The sequence below is a fragment of the Pempheris klunzingeri genome, chromosome 16 (assembly GCF_042242105.1).
Source record: "Pempheris klunzingeri isolate RE-2024b chromosome 16, fPemKlu1.hap1, whole genome shotgun sequence".
Taxonomy (NCBI): domain Eukaryota; kingdom Metazoa; phylum Chordata; class Actinopteri; order Acropomatiformes; family Pempheridae; genus Pempheris; species Pempheris klunzingeri.
Window position 1 is genome coordinate 7,322,331 of NC_092027.1, and position 12,999 is coordinate 7,335,329.

Here is a 12,999-nt window from a genome sequence, read left to right on the forward strand (position 1 = left end):
CTTGCAGTGTTGTGCTAGTGAGATACAGAACACAATACCTTGTTGACCTCCAGAATTTCTCTCCTCTCCTCGGTGGCAGGGCGGCTCTGGCCGGCTGAGCGATCCTCGTGTTTTGAGCTGTCGTCTTCCACAAAGGGTATCAGTTGCTGGAAGGGACAGCAAACAAAAATCTGACTATATTAATTACTGTGAGCAAGACAACTGTAAGAGGATCACTTCCAAAATGCTGACATATTCAATTGGTTTGGATCGCATTAAGTTTATCCATTACAGTATTACAGTACATCCAGAATTGACACTGCTTTACTTCTGTAGCAAATAACGCTGTTTTGTCAAGTACAGCACGTTCGGATTAAAACTCACTCCCCGATGCATTTTTTTCTCTCATTCCTCTCTCCTCTTATTCTGTCCATGGTCCAAAGACATTAAAAGAACTGTGCTGCATATTCACGTTATCCCTACATGGACTCTGAGTACAGTTATAGGTCAGAATTATGTGCATATAGGAAATCTCAAACTACAAGCGCTTTCTTATACTCAAGATAGCCCCGTGCTGTCTCATAATCTTGCTCTCGTGAAGTGGTGGAAACAGGGCTTCAGTGTAAGCTCTCGAACACAGGCTGAGACTCGCACGTCTCTCCTCAGCATAGAGAGACAGGACAGAGAGAGAGAGAGAGAGAGAGAGAGAGAGAGAGAGAGAGAGAGAGAGAGAGAGAGACCGAGAGCAAGTGGGAGATTAATTCATTTTTCAACGCTCTGTGTGCTTGACCTTGTCTGCTTGACACTACAGTGAGGCTGATGTGCGAGAGCCTTCAGGCGAGGCGGCATTCCTGAGAGCCGACAGGGTCACTGCCTGCTGCTTTACATCACACTGCCCCCTAGTGGTCACCTCAGTGAGGAGGAGAGCAGGAGGCTCACCGCAGTCGCACGTCATGTGTGAAGGTTTAGAGAACACACTGTTCCTGGTGAAACACACAGCAAGGACATTAAGGGTCTTATACCGAGAATGTGTGGGTGATGATCTCTGTAAGCTACTGAATGGGACTGGGTGACTGTAACCCAACAAATGCATAGTGTAAGTTGTGCTGACATAAAGAGATTTTATTGTTAAACCAAATTTGGCGCACAATTTTCAGACATATGATATTGATGGGGTCCAACTAAAGCTGCAAGGATGATCCGCAGCAGTTTATTACAATGGAAGCAAGAAAAAATAAACATCTCCAAAAACTGTAATCTCCAAAGTTTCCTCTCCAAAACAAAAACTGCCATACCAGACAAGATCACAAACACAGATAAGGTAGGAAACTCACCAGCCGACTAGGAGCCAATAAAAACGGCCATTCAGTGGGAAAACACACCTTGCTCCAATAATAATTTGGCACGATGCTAACTCAAGTCATGCAAGTTCTTTAGATTATTCTGTTTGACTACTCCATTCGACCTGAGGTGTAGCTGGAGTGGAGGCCCTGTGGACACCATGATTGGACTAAGCTGCTTCGTCTGGAAGCAATGACTGTTTGAGTGTCGGCTAAAGCCGGCCAGTGTCGAGACTAACATGAAAGAAAAATGAAGGCAGATGGAGTGAAACGAAGACAAACAGATGAAGAGAGAGTAGAAGACTGCAAGACAATGGGCAAAATGTCAGGTAGTCAGAGAGGAGGAAAAAAGAAAAAGCTAGGGTTGAAGAGGGCAGGGTGACGGGTGGGAAAAGAGCAAGAAGAAGAAAAAAGAGAAAACAAGATCAGAAAAGAGGGAAGAGAAAATAAGAAAAGAGGCTGAGAAAGAAAAAAAGAAAGATGCAAAATGGGATAACTTTCTGTGCTTCCTGTCAGTTTCCAGGCCGAGCTCCACGCCAAAGTGTAAACTCTGACTGTTGGAGGGAGAAAAGACGGCACGGACATGTGCAGGATATTATATCAGACAAACTATCAGCTTGTCTCTGGCTCAAGAAAACTTTGAGAAGGAAAAGAGGAAAGTTTTTTCATTAGATAATTTCAGACCGAAGCCAATGACATATCGAATTTAAAAAGGTAGTGAGCTGATTTTGGCAGCTTCTGGGGGGAAAATGAAATGTGCTGAGTAGGGTGGGAAAGATGGATGGTGAGTGTATTATGTGTGTGTGTGTGTGTGTGTGTGTGTGTGTGTGTGTGTGTGTGAGTGGGTGCACATTTACCCATTCAGTTTGTGTGTGAATGTGCCTGTGAGTCATAACCCCTGCCTCTTCCACAAAAAGATGGATGTGGTTTCCTGCCTGACAGAGAAGAATGGGCTAATGAAGTTCTTCAGGTTGCCTTGCTGAGACAAAAAGGAAAAGGGTAAAAGAGACAAACCAAAAAATAACATAATAATAAGAAAAAGGTGCAGTAAACGTGTAAGGGGAGTGGGAAATGAAATAGAATGGCTGTTCAGCGCAGGAAATGATGGGGGGGGCTTACACAACAGACAGAAACAAAAGAAAATCAGAGGAGAAAGCTGGAGAGAAACAGAGTGTAACAAAGCCAATGTGGGAGAAAAAAGGAAATGGAGAGCCGATATTGAGCAGTTACAAGAAAGAACGGTGGGAAACGAGGGATGGGGGCAGAAAATAAGTACAAAAAGAGGGAGAAAGTGTGAAGAGTTTGAGAAAAAGAGGGAGGAAAATGCTGCAATGGGGCAGCAACGAATGACAGCTGGAAAGAAAAAGAGCAAAGCGCTGACGTGTGTGTTTGGTCCAGCTGTTCATTAAATGGGTCTGTTGCTAATTAGGCTGCGATGAGGTCACACTGCCCGAGTCATTGATTCCACTTCCTGTTTCGGGCAGCCAATAGTGAGCGGCTGTCAGGCAGGCACCTGAATTCTCCGAGATGATAAATGGCGCGCGTGCTGGGGCCAAAATCAACAACCCTCAGCCCCAGACAAACATGGTGAGCTGAGCTATTGGCTGGTCAGCACTGGACTGGGCCTCCGCCTCAAGGGGGAACGAATAAACATTTAAATAAGGTGGAAATAAGAGGGAGAAAAAAGCATAATGACTCAATGAGGGTTTACACCATTCCAGCAAAGGAAAATGTCAAAGTGAACTCATCACAGACTTTGATTTAGGGGCGGAACTGCAGACGAGAGTCATTTTGAACGGCCAGTGTATAGATCATTCGAAATGCTTCTGAGCGACTGTATTATTCAATGCGGAAAATGTACACGGTGGCAGCCATCACAAATTTGTTCCAATTTAAGACTGGTCTCCTCCCACATCCTCCTTTATCCTCAGCAGGAGTCTGGTGAGAGAGATTAGCTCCGAGCCAATCTGTAGAAATTGGGAAGGGACTGCCGCAGTCATAAATCCAATCAAACAGTGGTGGATAGCCTAGCTGGAGCCCTGCATGGAGCCTCCAACAGTGCATGCCCAGTGAGCCAGTGAGTGTGTGTGTGTCTGTGTTTGTGTCCGTGTAAGTACACACGTCTTGAAAAAAATGCCTTTGTGACATGCTATAGTGCACCACATGCATGTCTATGTTGTATATATTTAGTCTGTGGGACAACATTGTGCTCATGCATGTGTATTTCTGTGTGTCTGTGCAGGCAGGCAGGGATGGAGTGTGGCTGAGCTGAAGTGCTGTTGTTCCTGAAGGTGGATGGTGACCGTAACCAGCGATAAAGAGACTCTGGAGACTCACCTGAAGCGACCAATGAATCTGCTGCGAGCGGAGAAAAGACAGACCTAGAGGGAGTAGGTGAGATAAAAGTCCCCCAGGGTAAAGATGTGTGTTTGTGTGTGTGTGTGTGTGTGTGTGTGTGTGTGTGTGTGTGTGTGCATGTGCCTGTCATTGTGTGCGCAGTGAGCGAGGGGGGTGTGGCAGTAACAATGGCCTGGCCTACTTCCTTTAAACTAACAGCTTCCTAATTTAGCAGGCAGTTTGCGTGGAAAGCCAGGTTATATGAGGCAGTGGCTGAAAGCATGACAAGCAAATACAGCTTGTGTTTGCATCTCAAAGGATCAATCAATCACGTCAAATTAAAACCGTAGTCCCGCTGCCACACCACAGTGGTTAGAACCACTTCATGTAAGATCTAACTGCAGAGACAAGTGTAAGGTACGTGTACTTCGGATAACTTGATTTGAGGTCGGATGAGGTAGGATGCATCGCAGTAGCAACTCACGTAGGTTTATATTTATTCATGCATCTCTTGTTTCTATTATTCTACAAAACTGATAACAGGACACAAGGAGCAATCATGCTCATCCAACTTACCCAGTTTAAACAAGATTAGATAAATAAAATGCAGTTACATTAAACACCATGTATTACTATATGCAGGCAGTGTAATATTTTTAAGTAAATATGTAATAACTAGTGCGGGTAAAGTGATGATGTGATAAAGTGTATATAAAAATAATGAAATCTTTACAAAATGATCATTCATTGTAAGGTAACAATCACTAGCTAATGCATCGGATTTCTTATGTTACAGCATTATTATATTTCACTGCATTTAAAGCAACATTTGTGCTATTTTAAAAAAAAGGTTGTGCTGAAAATGCACAATCCTCTTCAGCACCATATGGCTTCATATCTATACTGTAATTCTTTTTTACATGCTCAGATCTCCTGGTGGCTACAGAGGATGTCTGCAGGTTAAGTGTCCTGCTCAGGGTCAACATAACAGTCAGGGGTTTTTATTCATTTATATCAATGCTGCAAGTTGCTGATGGCATCCTCAGACTCCTCCTGGGTGAGGTTTATATATCATAAATATGGTGCCAGTGCTTTTTGACTAAATTCATTTCACCTAAGAACTTTCTGAAGGGCAACACATGGCTCATGTATGTTGTACTTGAGGACAAAAATAGCATTACTATCTATAAGGAACTGACAGACTTTGGTTCCTTCTCAGTCAACAGGTTTTGATCCTAACTGTCAATAAGTGTCAAGGTGTGCAAAAACCTGAATATTATGACCAGTGTTCAAACTGGCCCAGATTACTGATAACATTTGTCACTCATTTACCCTCCAGTCCCAGAGATATGAGATAATTTTGTCCAATCCTGACGCCATATCTCACCTCTGGAGGTATGGGGTCCAGCCCGGCGCAGTTTTCATTGCACTTGTCGTAGACGAGGCGCAGCTTGCGGAACAGCACAGAAAGCATCCGTAGGTGCTCCTGGAGTTTACCCAGCCTGTCCTGGTGGGTGTTGGGGTGGTAAGTGACTCCATTAGGCAGCTGAGAAGCACCGCAGAGGAAATGTTGCGTTAAGCTAAGCACAAGCCTTGGATTTCGCTAGTGCTAATAAGAAGAAACAGCCATTGATCCCCACCGATTCCCAAAAGCATTACAAACCCTCTGTTGTTTCCTAACTGGTAACAGTTTATTAGAAGTCTTCAACTAATGCAAATTAATTCATAGCAAAAACAAAGTCTTAGTTTCCTTTCTACTTAAAAATGAGAGCAAACAGGCTTTGGTGAAACCTTAAAGGGATAGTTCTGATTATTTATTATATATTTTCACTGCTGTCAGACAGCCCTTTCAGACTCATCTGCAGCTGGTCTATTTTTCTCTCTGCTAGTTTTGAAGCCACCAGACTCCATTGACAAAAATTGTAATTTTACCATGTAGAACACAGGAGTTGCTGGACTACTTCTGCCTCAACTGGTTAGTTTGATTGTGTTAAAGTGTGACATTGGTGTTTTAAAGCATTTGCTCAGATTCAAGCTATCATGTTAGTTCATTGATCGAGGCAGCCGTAGCACATTAAACTACTGTATTCTGCTGGGTAAAATTACTCTTATTATGAATGGAGTCTGTTGACTCTGAACCACGCAAAGTGAAAGACAGAACAGTTTTTTTTTAATTACTGGTGGAAAGAGCTGTCTGACAGCAATGGAAAAATATTAAACAAATATAATCATAGCGTACACACGTCAACTGATTTGTAGGTGTGTCTTGTGTTTTTTTTGTTAATCCCGTCCACAGCAGTGCACTGCTTAGCCTCTGTGCCGGGACCCCTACTGTAGGTAATACACTGAGAATAGATAAGTATCTCATAGAACCCGACAACACACAAAAAAAACCCTGAACTATCCCTTTAACAATGTGTTTGACGTGTTTGTGTTCATGCAGCAACGTGGTAACCGGTCTTGAAAATATAATAAGAATCACAGTTTAAAGTACCAAACACAAACTCTGCTGCATCAAAGGTTAACTGCTTCAGCAGCTGAACTTTGAATATTTTCAGTCACTCACACACTGAGCCTGCATCACTGGCTTTTAACTACAATGGGTGTTAAAGAGTAACAAGACATGTTTTTTAGTGAGAGGATCGACAAGCCTCTGGGGCAGCTCTGTCTGATTATCAACCTCCTACATAACATGAAACAAGCCTGCCTTCAGGGCAAACAAAGCGAAGAGAGCGACACAGAGAAACAGAGAAAACAGAGGGGAGACACACAGACAGAGGCAGAGAGAGAGGCAGCGAAGAGGAAGGTAAATAAAGAATATTTATGACTATAAAGACAGCCTGTTATCTAAAAAACAAGTCACAACAATGCTGTTTGCGCATTCTGTGGCTGAGGCGTGCTTGTTTGGACCGTCTCTGGCTGTGATTTTAACAAGGTGCAGACGGAGTGTCTCAGAGGAGCCAGGAGACATCCATGATAAACTCATGCCGACCTCGTTTTCATGACACTGTCAGAGCTGAACTACATGTTGATATCCTGAATAAAATGCTTAAGGATCCCACTGGTTTGACTTTTAAAGTAATTCGCCAACTTTACTTCATTGCACTAATGTGCCGTGTAACTGTGTCAGTGTGAATTCCTAAGGAGTGCACGTAGTTAATATTTCAGACAACACACTGTCTCAAAACAAAACGTTTTAGAGTTTTAGAGAGTTAGTCTGTGGATATTAATCTAAAAAAGCTCCTTCTACATTCTGACAACAAAGTCAGAAACTAGTGCACCTTCAACACAGGAATGCCCCAAAAAGCGATATGTATTGTTCCTCATTAAAGACATGTTTTTTACTAGACAGACAAAACACAATAAACTACTTTCAACAATCTGGCCACATTAAATAGCTGATTTGCGTTAAAGTTAAAGATCGAATGCTGTGTCGGGAAAAAAAGAGCCTCTCATCAGCCTCTCCTCACAAATGCAACCACTTATTCCAAACATCAGGTGTTTTCATAAGATCTTTGGTGTTGTTTGTGACAGTGGCCAAACTCAGAGACAAAAAATATTACCAATATTACCAATAAAGGAAAAACTGAAAAGAAGCAAACAATTTTCTCCTTCATACTGAGAAAATTAGACCTGCTTTTGTATGCTTACACCAAATCCATTCCTTAATGATCAAGCATGCTCAGGAAAATGTGCTGAACAGTGCAGACAGGCTACTGACGAAGATCAATCTTCTTTCTCTACAATATCAATCTTTTTAACTCCTTTGCACTTGTTGCAAATATCTTTTAGAATTCATAATCCACATAACCAGGCTGCATCAGCTTTAAATGTTTTAAATGTTCCAAAATGCCCCTTTGATGCTGATGCTGATGCTGATGCTGATGCTGCGTTTAGGTAACAAATCAAGAGTGGATTAAGCTTTTGTTTGGCTGTACTGACGTCTCCACTCTTGGAACATTAAACTTTCATTCTCCTAACACAGTCTGCTTTTCTGTCCCGCACCAAAATAGCCTTCCAGAGAGACTTCCAGACAGAGCTGTTTTGTTATATGCATAACAGTGCTCTGTCATGTTACCATCATTTTTGTTTTTTGATCATCTTGTGGCTTTTAATGATTATATTACTCTGCTTTCTCTTTTTATTAATCCATTAAATAGTTTTGTGTCTCCATATTGCAGTTTTTACTCCTCCAATACCATTTTTCTTGCAGTATTAAGTGTCTTACAGGGGCGCTGGGGCCGAAGAAAGAAAAAATATGAAAGATAAGACAAGAGGCAAACAGAAAACTGTGTGTGAGTGTAACCATACTTGACATGTGTGTGGGCAGAGACACAGAGTGAGACAGACCTGCATGTTCCTGAGGAGCTGGAAGATCTCCATGGTCCTCAGGACAATGTCCTGGACCGTCTCCTGGCCAATGCGACACAGCGAGGCCGTGTTGACATCACGCGCCGCCTGGGCCTGCTGCTGCTGCTGCTGTTGCTGCTGCTGTTGTTGTTGTTGCTGCTGCTGCTGCTGCTGTTGTGGCGGTGGAGGCTGCCCGCCAAAAGACGACACTAGAGGAGGGGTTGTCATGGAGACAGCAGGTGAAGATGCTGGTGGAGAAGGTCTAGGTCCAGGTGAGGTTACCTGTCAGGCTGTTCCACACCGGCACACCCTTACATGCCTTCGTGAAGGGTTTTACAGGAGTGGGAGAGGAAAATGAAGAAAGTGAGTTGACAGTCAATATTTACAGTCAACAAGTGTACTGCAGTAATCTTAATGTATAATATTACAGGACATAAAGGACATTTAACCTGTACCATCAGTCAGCCACAGTAATATGGCAAATAAAGTATCATAAAATAACATTTACACACTCAGAAAAGTACAGTCCAGCTCTCTAAAAGCTTCACATCTGTTACAAATCAACTAAAACGAAACGCTGCCTTGCTAGAAACACTGAAAAGTCTCTGAGCTAATGTTATAGCCTTCAACATAAGTTTTCTATCAGGGTACCAGTTACATTTTTACATCAGTACATGTCTGCTGGATGCTATTCTGGTTTTACATGCAGCACCTGAACAAATTCACAGTCTGATCTGATAGCGGCTTCATTAGCTAACATGTAAAAGTGGAGTGCTTGTCACCAAAGCTAAGTGGACAGTCACGGCACACGACACTTTCTCTCTCATTTTTTTCACGTGTCGTTTGATCATTCCGGCACTATATGAAGCTTCACATCGCCGTGAGTGGTCATATGTATTAAACAGAACATTAGACAACGTGTAATGTTACCTGCGTGGTGATAATTTATCTGTTTTGTTGACATGTCAAGTTTCCTGTTCTGCTCCTGGGATCTCAGATGCCGCAACTATCGCGAGAGTTCGTCTGAACAGCGAGACTAGTGATGGTAAATTATGAAGTAGAGGCGCCACTTGAAAATGTTGATTTTATAGTCATTTAATGTGATTTTTACGAGAGAAAAGCGCTACAATATACACTAATTGTTAAGATAATATCCCTAAAGATTAAATTATTTCACAAATATGTTTTACATTGCCCCCCTCCCTCAAAATGTTTCGAAATTAATGGTGATATTACGGTAAAATACAGGCGCACTGTAAATGTGTTCAGGCTACTTGGGGTAACAGCGCCATATGTTGGTCTACTGTTACATAACAGCCAAGTCACACATCAGACTTCATCAGCCCCCAGGCTAATTTACACCACATGATTGCTTCTCATGGGTCATTATAACTTTTTTAGTAAGCTTAATTCAAATTCATCTCATAAATGGGTATGTTGTCTACTCTGTGTTAAATCAAATCCCTCAGTCCATCCATCCGTGCACCCCTTATACTGTACTGCTGTGGCTTGGATTATTTTTTGAGGCATCAGAATTCAAATTAATTTGAAATACAAGAGGTGTCAGAAGTAGACAATAGGCTATACAAAGCTGCTTCCTCAGCATGTGTTCTGCCATGCAGCAGAATTAGGCTACTGCTCTGACTTACAGAGACCGGAAAAAAGAGCTTTATTGAAAAAAAGAAAGGCTTTGCCTTCAGGCTTGAGTGGGGCTGAAAAAGTAGATTAGGATGCCTATTACTTAATTTACATTATTCATTCAAATTTGGGGTTACGGGCAGGGTTTCAATTTCCTTTTATCTGGAACACATTTTGTGTAATAATAATAACCTGAAGTCATTTCTTTTCATTTGTTCTCTTTCTCTAAAAAACAGCCTATCTGCAACATGCTACACTGATATGGAAAACACTGTCAAGTTCACATGACTGCCCACAACTTCTTAATTGCAGAAGGAGTGCTGGTTAGCTTGCCAGAATGAATGAGCGTTACTCTTACAATCCCCATCTGCCATACCGCCAGACCAACTGAGGCATGCCATTTGGAAATGAGTTCCTGAATAATCATCCAGCCTGTCTTCTTGGTGTGTTTAATTGGGACGAGAGCAGTGATGGTGAGTGGGTGGAGGCAGGTACTGAGATGAATGCGCCTGAGTTATAAATTTGACATTACAAGAAAGAATTTTAAAAATAACATTCATTCATTCACACATCACAGCCGTGGAAAAGGTTAGAAAATGCAAACACTGGTTTGTGTGTTCTCGTTGTGTCTGTGTGTGTGTGTGTTTATCATGGCGGCAGGGCTGAGAAGGCATCCTGCCTAGTTGAGAGATCATCTATCATCACTGATTAGTGAATAGAGAAACAACAGAATGTATCGATCACATCAAGGCAAGCTGAAATTTTTCATCTTGATGTCATCGAACCTCATTGAAATAATCTCATGGTTTCGTAGCATTTTCATTTTGCCCAACATTATGGGGTTGCCACAGTCACAAATCTTGCTGGAGAGCAGCGAGAAGAAGATTCAAATAAAATATTGAACAAACAGGAAAAGCAGAATCTCATTACCTCTGTGTGTCTGGAGCAGCATACTGCACATCGCGGGCTGTTGTGTGTAACTGAGGCCTGTTATATAAAAAAACATCAGGAAACAGAGACACACCTTGAAAGTGGTGGCAGGCACATAGTACCGCATCATCTCATCAATGCTGCAGGGGCTTGGACCTTAAACATGAGAGGGCGAGACAGCAAGAGCGAGACAGAGAGAGAGAGAAAGAGAGAGACAGGGAGAAGGATAAAGTGAACAGAGGAAGAGAAGCAAGAGAAAGAGTTGGAGAGGGAGCAAAAGGTAACAAAAACCTGAAACAGAGACAGACTGAACACCCCTTGTGAGGAAACACAAACCGTGTAATAATTATTAGCTGAGGGGGTATAAAAGGGATTATCTAGCCACCTAGTGCATTACTCATGCTTTAATTAAATACGCACTGATCTGGTCCCTCCGGGGCTGAGTTCAGATGGAGAGAGAAGGAGTACAATGGTTCGCTCTGAAGGCAGAAGCATGTGAAGTCCATTCAACTGTTCACAGCAAACTTCACCCCCAAAAGTCTCAGCACACAACAACGAGATTATTATAGCTGAAGGTGTGAGAAACTGGGATACAGTGTATGGGTGCAGGTGGGATATAGGAGGGTTAGACTAATACTAAATAATTTACAGCACAGGCAGCATGTATGTATCTAGAGTTAGAATATGGTACTTTTTGCTAAATCAGATTCTAGTTAAGGTGTAAATGTATGAGTGATTTATTGAGGAAATAGGACCTTATATAAAGAGAATGTCACAAATTGTTTCCCAATAAAAGGAAATAAAGCAACAGACAGAAGAGTACAAACAACATAAATAAATAGAAATCATCGATTCATCTCTATCTGTCTCTGTTTATCTCACTGGTGGATCACAAAGTAAAAGAACTACTTTAAATCATAGAAAGGGCCCAAATGTTAACAGAAATACTAAAAATGCCAAGTTAAATTTGGGGAATATGTGCATAAAATGATGCACCTTAATTTCCTTATGATGGACTAGTGCAGCCACATTATCTCCATGAAGTGTGGAATATGATGCTTTTAACAACTTTAAAGCTACTTAAACAGAAATAAAGTGTGAACCATTGTGCATTCTGAGGTCAAATACAAACTATGATCTGTAAAATTAGCAAATACCAAATATGAAAATAGTAATTTGGAAAAGTAGGTTTTGCTGATTATAGAAATCTTCGCATATGAGATTAAAATATGTGCCTTAAATGTAGATATTTTCAAAATAAAAGTCTCACAGTAAGTGGGCACCAGCCAGCTCTGTGTCAGTTGTTATTAATGATGCCCTTGACCATGACACAGTAGCTCAGGACACCCATTGCTCTTACTGCAGGAAACAGCGGGATAGAGGAAGGTCAGACTCAAACCAGCCGTAAACACATGGGTCAGTAACATGTCAGAGGCTCCTGGTACCACAAAAATTAAAAAAAAAAGAAAAAGACAAAAACTTTAAGATTAATGGGGTGAGTATGCTAACAGGGATCAAGTTGCCCCTTAAGACAATGGATCCATTTTTGAGCTTGTTGCCCAGCAACAGAGGAGCTGGTGTTGGCAAGAAGGGGTTAAACGGAAACAGTGCTTCATCATGAAAGATTTTATGAGACTATAAATCAGACTTTGAAAGCAAGACTCAAGACAGAGTATTTGAAAAATGAAGATATTATTGAATAATTCATGTCAGATTGTACCTTACAACTGTACAAAAGCAGTGGAAAAGAATTTTGATCATGTATTAAAATACACTCAATGCTCCCCTGGCGTGAAAGTTCACACATGGGAATATTTATGGTTCTATATCTTTCTCCACCATAACATTTTGATTTTATGATTTTATGATTTAAATTGAATTTCATTGTGTAATTCTGTGGTGGTGAAACACAAATAAATTAACCTTGGACCTTGATATTTAACACTAGACTGTGTGAAAAGGCTTCTGGCTATAGCCACTGTCTGAAGTTGATACAGTATTAATGCTAACACAACAGTAATATTGCATCGGTCTGAATGCTTCCCACGGTTCACGAGGTAAACAAACACAATAGTTAAAATGTGTGCTTAGGATAGAAACACATGTTATTAGGATGGTGAGTGTGAGGCAGCAGACCCAGAGGCAGATCTGGACAGGTGCAGTTCAATGATTTATTAAGGCGTAAATATATTTACAGGCAGAAACAGAAAGGGGAGAGTGGCCTGGAAGCTAAAGATTAGGGACCTTAGGCAGACAGCCTGGGGGCCTGACAGGGGTCGAGCAGGAGGCCTCAGGAAGATGGCCTGGTGGCAAGACCAAAAGGTGGAGCTGGTCTGGATAAAGGCCTGGATGCTGGCGACGTAGGCGGAACAGCTCTGGAGGATGACCCGGGGGCCAGCAATGGGGTTCAGGCGGGACATCAGCA

The 12,999-nt window shown here is 41.9% G+C and overlaps 1 protein-coding gene across 1 annotated transcript in view; it reads right to left on the reverse strand.

Moving 5' to 3' along the window:
• med30 (mediator complex subunit 30) overlaps positions 1-9,007 on the reverse strand; it is a 34,527-nt gene extending 25,520 nt beyond the window's left edge. Inside the window, exons 1-4 of the mRNA XM_070846344.1 lie at positions 8,937-9,007; positions 8,007-8,325; positions 5,044-5,202; positions 39-146 (exon numbers count right to left, since the gene is read on the reverse strand). Coding sequence (XP_070702445.1) covers positions 39-146; positions 5,044-5,202; positions 8,007-8,234 — 495 coding nt within the window. The 5' untranslated portion in view covers positions 8,235-8,325; positions 8,937-9,007. The remainder of the gene's footprint in view (positions 1-38; positions 147-5,043; positions 5,203-8,006; positions 8,326-8,936) is intronic.
• Between the last annotated feature and the right edge of the window lie 3,992 nt (positions 9,008-12,999).